This window comes from Elaeis guineensis, chromosome 5 (genome assembly GCF_000442705.2).
Source record: "Elaeis guineensis isolate ETL-2024a chromosome 5, EG11, whole genome shotgun sequence".
NCBI classification, from domain to species: Eukaryota; Viridiplantae; Streptophyta; class Magnoliopsida; order Arecales; family Arecaceae; genus Elaeis; species Elaeis guineensis.
The window spans coordinates 39,098,901-39,107,422 of NC_025997.2; the positions used below are offsets into that span (position 1 = coordinate 39,098,901).

Below are 8,522 nucleotides of genomic sequence, written 5' to 3' on the forward strand. Positions count from 1 at the left end.
TATATTTGGTAACTACATTTCTATAAAGCAAAAAATAATATTTGGGGATGATAAGTAAAGAGTTCGATGAGGAAGAAGGGTTCGGAAAAAGAAAGAGAAGGAGATGGAGAGGTGAAGAGCTTGACGGGGGGAAAAGGGCTCGGGTTCTTTACTTTTTGATTTGACGTTTTAGATATGCAGAAGTAAAAAAAATAAAAAAATAAATTTTAAAAAATAATTTTTTTTATTTTATATATAAAATAATTATTTTAATTATTTTATTTTTTATTTTTCATGATGTAATCAAATATTATTTTTTAATTTTTATTTTTTAAAAATTAAAAAATAAAAAAATATTTTTTTAATGATTAATCAAATATATTTTAAATTAAATAAATTAATATTATTTTTGTAATGTCGCAGGCTCAAAGGGAGATCCTATGTCATAGATGCAAATATTGGCCAAAATGTTAAGTTACTAAACATATTGAAGAACAAAAATTAACAAGAAAAGATCGGCAAACTACGTGGCCAAGCTAACGTACGTATGGAAAAGTCTTTCTTGGGCTTATAAAACGCATAAGCATATTTTTCCATATTTTATGGAAGTGAAGTGGATCCTTCATGATAAAATAGTCACATGTTGATCATATACAGTATCATATATAAACAGTATAAATTTGGACGTACTTGAAAGCTAATTTATATCAACTAAGACAATCAACTTATGATTACGTACGATGTACATGAGAAAGAAACAGCATTGACACTATACTTGTCCAAATGAGTACAGCTCTTTGACAACGAAGTGATTAAAATTTTCTTGCATCATACATTCACATAATTGGAATTTTTGTAATCATAGATATGTTGATTCCAAAGCATGTTTAAGATTCCACATTCATGAAATATAGAAAATATCAGACATATATACTCTCCAGAAGAAAACAATGATTAACTATGTTGTCATGGTGGAATATCAGAAAACATATGTACAATATGTTGAGTTAATAAGATATTAAGGTATGTTGCTTCAAATACTATGAAAGTCAAAAAAATGTCTCTTATACTATGTTGATAACTTGTTACGTGTGAATAAAGCATTTTATGAATGATACCAAATTGCTGCAATCGAAAAATTAATTTGTATCAATTAAGATAATCCACTTGTCATGATGACCAAGGTACAAAACAAGAAAGGACGTAGACATTTAGCTGGACCAAAATCATGAAAATATCATATAACTAATTACTTGTGGCAAATGTTCCGGCACAACATATTTACATAGTAGATATATTTTGTATATTGTAGATCATATATGTTGATTCCAAAGCATGCTTGGGATGCCACGCCGCTGACATATCAAAACTGCTGGTCAAATATATGCCTGAAAAGGAAAGAATAGAAACTTAGGTTGCCGTGGTAAAATATTAGTAAAAGTACTCTTCTTGTTTCAATTCTATGAAAGCCAAGTATATCCGTTCTAGTATGACAATTACATGTTATCTATACAAAAAACTTTATGAATGATATGAAGATAGATTTAATTAGATCATTAATTTTATGAACATGAGATATAAAAAAAAAAATCGACAAACAACATTTACAATTACCAAATAATTGCAAGTAATCTAATAACGGAAATTATTGGAAATGTTCTTGCTAATCACATTCATTTCATGGTTGTTTGATCAATATATATTTGCATAAACACATACATACAGAGGTGGACCTAGCTGCTGCGACATCAAACTCGATCATGCCAAATTTAATGGATTTTTGGAATGAAGATCGATATCATGCCCATAATTAAACTAAAAATTATATATTTGGAAAATTCTATTTATAGATAAAATTGTTTCAAAAAAATTAGTATTGTAACATAACATTTTAATATAGAAATTATTCTGCAGTTGATTAGTTGCAGTCTCCTCCTATTCATTCATCATTTCTTCACTTGACATGCAGTGGAGTGAGAGCTCTAAGCCAGTGAATGAAAAATAATATTTTTAAATAAAAAAATGATATTTCAGGATATATCTAAGAAACAAGGTATGAACATAGAAATAGTTTATACTTTCCATCCTAATGCCACCTTATGTGCAGTGAGGTCTTGATTCATGGAGGACCATTGGATTCCATGCGTGCTATTTTGAAGTCAAAAAGTCAGGGGATGTTTCCCTCATCAATTTACCAGCCTTCTTTTTCTCTATGTGCTGTCACTGAGCGATAAAAGAAAGTGGTGTCATGGGTGAATTGGGAGACCTTTCCCCAGGGTCGCCATCAAAGGGTGTTAAGGGAGGACATGACCATGGGGGCCACCCCCCACCCCTTGCACTCTCCCCCAACCTCCTTGTCCCATGGCCTTTAATTTAAGAAGATGGGAACATTTGGAGGATCCATCCGGCCCACAAGAAGACAAACAGGTTCGCTTGGAAGCATTCAAGGAGGCTCCTTGCAAACACCCCCCACCCTTATCTCTCACCTTAGAAAAAGCCAAAACCCAGATGAGTGGCACTTTGTTTTGTTAGGGACTGCTTGGCCCCTGGTGGGGATAAGGAATAAGGAGGCCACCCTTATTCCTCATCCTTCCACATCAAGACAAAACCCCAAACTAACGATTATAGCTATAAATCTGTGGCAGTAACACCTAAGGAAAAAAAAAAAAAAAAAAAAAAAAAAAAAAAAAAAAAAAAAAAAAAAAAAAAAAAAAAAAAAAAAAAAAAAAGAGAAAGAGTAGAAGAGAGAGAGGGAGAGAGGGGGGCTCTCCCTCTCACAAATTCCATTTTCCTCTGCGCTACAAAACAGAGGCCAAAGTGGTGCGGACAAAAGGGCTTCGCTTTTGTCGCTGGCCGCACCCAAAACGGAGCCCTTTCCCCGTTTCAAAACCCCCCACCACCCCCGCCCCCTACTTTCCCTGTCGCTGTAACTCCTCCACATTGGTTATAGCCTTCCAAGCGGTGTAGCCCAAAAAATTGTGTGGTTAGGAAAGGGGAGAAAAGGGAGAGATCTTAGCAGATCTTGAACAGAGAGAGACAGAGGGAGAGCGACCACTCTCTTTCTCTCTTTCTTTTTTCTTCCATTCAGGTGAATGTTTTTGGATCCATATGGAAGGTCGATGAGATAACCCCATTTGGAGATTTGAGAAGTCCTCCAATTCCTTTGATTGGGAGAGATCCCACTGTTCTTTTCTGGTGTTTTTGAAAAAATTGATGATTGCCCATCTTGAGGTTTTGGCTCTTTTTCCATAGCTGAAAACTTACAACCATGGCAGAGACCTTTTCTGAACTTTAACTGTTTCTTTTTCTTTTTTCTTTACCTTTTTTTTTTTTTGTCTCACTTTTCTCCCCTTTTTTTTTTTTTTCCTTCTTACCTCTCTCCAAGTTGTTGCTTTTGGGCTTCTAGCTCTTATCTTCTCTGATCTCTCCCTCCCTTCCTGTCTTCATATCCCAACCCAGCCTCCTTTTTCTTGATTACTTATTCTCAAATTTTGCTGCTGCTGCTGCTGCTCTGCTGGCTCTGGTTTTTCGACATGCTTAAATATTAGTTGGTGTTGAACCCTTTTATTTAATTGCTGTCGCCGCCGTGGATGGCCGGCACGTCGCAAGAGGAGGGCTCGTCGTCGGTGCAGTGCTTCTCCGGAATGTCGCTCTCGCCGTCCGCAAGCGGCTCCCCTTACCTGCCGTGGCTCCGCGAGCTGAAGTCCGACGAGCGCGGCCTCTGCCTCATCCAATTCCTCCTCAACTGCGCCAACCTCATCGCCGCCGGCAAGCCCGACCAGGCCGACGCCTTGCTCGTGCACATCTCCATCCTCGCCTCCCCCGACGGCGACGCCATGCAGCGCATCGCCTCCTATCTGGCCGTGGCCCTCAGCCTCCGCCTCCTCCGCTCTCTGCCCGGCGTCTCCCGCGTCCTCATCCCCCTTTGCGCCGTCACCTTCCCCCTCGCCGAGGCCGTCGCCGCCCGGCGCCACTTCCTCGACCTCTGCCCCTTCCTCCACATCGCCTTCGCCGTCTCCAACTGGGCCATCTTGGAGGCCATGGAGGAGGAGAAGATGATACATATCATCGATCTCAATGCTTCCGACCCCACCCAGTGGATCTCCCTCCTCCAGGCCCTCAGCAAGCGCCCCGGCGGCCCGCCTCACCTCCGAATCACCGGCGTCCACGAGCACAAGGAGCTGCTCGGCCACACCGCCACCTGCCTCAACAAGGAGGCCGAGAGGCTCGACATTCCCTTCCAGTTCAATCCAGTCGTCAGCCGGTTGGACAATCTCGACATCGAGAGCCTCCGAGTCAAGACCGGCGAGGCGTTGGCGATCAACTCGGTCCTTCAGTTGCACTGCTTGCTTGCCACCAATGATGAAGGCCGGAGCTCTCGGATAATGCCGATGCCAGCAATCCAGAATCCCAACACGACTCAGCTTCATGGTGTGAACCAGGCGACGCTGCGAGAATTGCTCGAAAGGGAAGTCATCAATGGGTATACACCGAGCCCGGACTCGGCTTTGTCGCCGCCGTTCGCTCTGGTGCCGGCGCCGAGGATGGAGAGCTTCCTGGCGGTGCTCTGGGGCCTGTCGCCGAAGGTCATGGTGATCACGGAGCAGGAGTCGAACCACAATTCGCCCATGATGAATGAGAGGTTCACCAAGGCACTGTATTTCTATGCAGCACTGTTTGATTGCCTGGAGTCGACGATGCCGAGAAATTCGGTGGAGCGGATGAGGGTGGAGAAGCTGTTGGGAGAGGAGATCAAGAACATTATAGCGTGCGAGGGGTTGGAGAGGACGGAGCGGCACGAGAAGCTGGAGAGGTGGGCGCAGAGGCTCGAGCTGGCCGGGTTCAGCAGGGTCTCCTTGAGCTACCAAGGGCTCCTGCAGGCGGGGATGTTGCTGAGGAACTTCAATTGTGAGAGTTACAAGCTGCTGAACAGTGACAATGGCTGTATCATGATGTACTGGCAAGATCAGCCCCTTTTCTCGGTTTCAGCTTGGGGTTGCAGGAGGTAAAATTGATTTTTTTTTTTTGCTTTCTCTCCCTCTCTATCTCTCTCTGTTTTTCTTTTCTTTTTTCCTTTCTCTTTTCTTTTTACCACCTTGTTTTTATGAATATTTTGGTTTGATCGATGCTTCCTACCATCTTCTGCTTATGTATAGGAAATTTTCGCCCTTTTAGACTCACACCATTTCGAGAAGAATGTTGCTTGTATATTGAAAAGATACTCTTGTAATGTCCATTATCTGAAGTTGATACTTTGTTTTCTTTTGTTTTCTTGGAAGTATGGAGAATGCGAACTTGATCAGTGCTGTTTGGATTGATATTTTGATGGTATGGTGATATTGGGAGTCTTGCAGCTCATACTTCTAACATGAATTTTGTTCCTTCTTGTCTTTCATTAGACTTTTTGAAATAGCAATCTGCCATCGTCGTCCTCAAAATTCTTGTTCTGATTTACATGAGCCTTGTTTTGGATACAATGAGTCAGTTTTCCTGGTTTTTGGCATGGAATCTTAGTTTCTTGTGAGATGGCAACTTGATTGGAGAGGCTTGATAGGTCCACTCTTCATTTTTGTTTTCTTCTGTTTTTTCCTTGCTTGTTTGGTGTTCTGTCAGCATCTATATTTCTTAAATGATGTCTTTAGTGCTGTATTTGAGGACTTCTTGATTTTGTTGTTTCTGTTTGGTTTTTGGTTCTCTTCCAGCAGTTGGTGAATTTGACAGTCTACATAGTGATCTCCTACTAGGTTTAGTTGCATCTAAGAAAACTATTCTTCAGCTTGTGCCTCGTGGCTTTTATGCGTCATGACCTTTTTTTTGCGTTGCGGTTTGCAGGTGCACTTCTGCTTCTGCTTATTGCATTTCTATGTTTTTATCCACACAAGTGATGGCATAGTTGCAAAGGCTTCGTCTTTATTGGTTTCCAAAGTTACAGATAAATGACAAAAAGATCAGAATTTGTTGATTTGAACTTCAACTATAATAAATAGGGAGTAGAAATGCTTATAATACCCAAAATATTTGGCAATGCTTTCTTATGATTAATGTGGATGTTTAAACTTATCTAAACCCATAGGGCTACTCATCTACCTATTTAAAAAGATCCAGGTGCTTGTGATGTAAACTCATAGATGGAACCATTTTTTTTTTTCAAAAAAGGTTTTAAGACTGACGATTGTCCAGATAGATATGTTCATTTTGAAACTGATAGGTCCATTTAGAAATACATGGAGCATTTGAGATGTGGTACCATTAGGGGTGGCAATCTGGATACGGGTTAAATTGAATGCAGATCGGATCAAAAATCCATCAACCTATACCGGACGCATTTATTAAATATATAGAAAATTCAGATCCGATCCCGACTTGTTTGTTAAACAAATAACATTGTCTGACCTGCATAACCCATTTATTAAATAGGGTAAGTCAGATTAAATTGATTAAATGAGTTATGTGGATTTTTAACAGGTTAAACATGTTAAATGGGTCAGTTTAAATTGGACAAAAGCAGGTTAAGTAGGTTTGAAATAGGTTCAATAGATATTAAATGGGTTAAACTTGTTACCTAACCCAACCTGAGCTGAATATTAAATGGTTAAACAGGTCAGATGTTTGAAACATGAATCTGACCCGAATGTTAAACAAGTTAAATGGGTTGACATGTTTACGACCCAAACCCTTTTAGCCCAAATCTGAACCTTCTCATGACAAGTCGAACATCAGTTGGGTTGATGGGTTGGGTCACATTTTGTTAGCCTTAGATATCATCAATTGAATTGACTATAAATAAGACTAGAGAGAATGCTTAATTTATAGGGCCAATAATGGGTATACATGTGAAGAATTTCATGGAAAATAGATTGTTTGTGGAAGTTTTGATAAATCAATCTAATATGTCAGACATGTAATTATCGAAGAAAGTAAAAGAAGGCACCACTAACATGAAGTGGTTATATCATATTGGCAACACCCTTTTCTCATATTCACTATCTGATACTCTTTTCTTGTTTGTTGGAATTAATGCTCATGATGCTACAAGTAAAGGGCATTGATGTCTTTTGGTTGTACATCTACTTTGAAAATTGTTCACCCTTTCACTCATCATCGGACTTGTAAATTTAAAAATGTTTCATATATGTCTTGAAAGTTCTTGTTTATTATTTTTCTTTGCTCTTCCTTTCCTGTGGGTCTAAGTTGCATGCAAGTCAGCGGCTTTACTTGGAAAGTTTTGAAAGGTCTGTTCTTTGTTCTTGTTTGTTTGCGTATTGTCCTTGCATATTCTGTCATCATGTATCAATCTCAAATTATGCATTTGGTACCAGCCTCATGAACAACTGGGTTGCTGTTTCTCTGTGTTCCTGGTTCTATGCAAGCAGATGACAAATAGAAAAGTGTTTATAGTCTTCTTCTTCTGTACTAGGCTAGAACTTATTTTGCATGTGAAAAAAATATATCGATCTTATGCCTGCGGCTTTCTTGGTGAAGACCCTTTTCTTTCCAAGTTATGTCACCTTCGATACACTTCTGCTTTAGAGTTTCAGTCTTTAGGTGATAGTCTGTGTTTATTAGCTTAATAGCTTTATAAGAGTAAAGATATAAGCCTCCATGTATCTGGAAGCTCTTTCATGTGATCCCTCCGGTTTTTTCAAAGTATCGGAGCTTCCAGGAGAACTTGTCCTTTTGCTTAATGGGATTTAGATGGATATGATTTCAACATTATGGAATTTTGTCCCACTTAAACTGGTGATATGGAGATTGACAGGTTTATTTGTGTTGAAGTAAAACAGAGCAGTCAAAGATAATTGTCATGAAATCATCAGCCTATTAGGCATGGTACTAGATGTGGTGGTTAGAAGTTCTTAACTAATGTGCATGTGCTCTGCGGGCTGTAAAAATTCTTTGTGAGAGATTTTGGATTTTTGGATATACCTGAGAGGATTCAGAGAAGGGGAGAAGATTTGAACTGATATACGGGGGAATGATTATATAAATAGATGGAAGTTTGTTAGTTTGCTTCTTTCTTTTGTGTGGTAATCAGAAAGTTTGTTGAAAGATAGACTTGTCCAACCATAAATGCATGAGTAGCTGGATAGTTATTGTTGGTCATTGTTTTGTTTGTTTGCCTGCTAATGGATATATGCTAATTTTTCCCAAAATTTCATTAGAAATGAACTGAAGTTGGAAGACTAAATTGGCTTAAAGTATGAATGATGAACTCTATGGGATCTGATATGGTGCAGAGCACTTCTTAAATGGTCCCTTAATAAACAATCAATTTTCAGCTGATTATAATTGCTTTAAAAGCATTCTTCCTCAGTTATTGCCTTTAACGTTATGCCGTTGTAATAGTTTTCATTAAAACTTTTCTTTTCCTGAGGTTGTAGAGCAGAAAATATTTCTTGAGGTTGTAGAACACAAGATTTGGAACAACAATTTGATGCATCTTTTTCTTTTTTCCTTTCTTCTTCTTCTTCTTCTTTTTCTTTTGCTTCAGTTTGTTGCAAGATCTTGTTGTTTCAATTATCCTAACAATAATAGGGGTCCAA

At 39.1% G+C, this 8,522-nt stretch overlaps 1 protein-coding gene across 1 annotated transcript; it reads left to right on the forward strand.

Annotated features, from left to right (window-relative positions):
• Positions 1–2,723: 2,723 nt before the first annotated feature.
• On the forward strand, positions 2,724–5,297 carry LOC105045369 (scarecrow-like protein 3). Its single transcript, XM_010923628.4, has one exon. It carries the CDS (start codon positions 3,570–3,572, stop codon positions 4,986–4,988), a length of 1,419 nt encoding a protein of 472 aa, XP_010921930.1. The 5' UTR covers positions 2,724–3,569; the 3' UTR covers positions 4,989–5,297.
• The last annotated feature ends 3,225 nt before the right edge of the window (positions 5,298–8,522 follow it).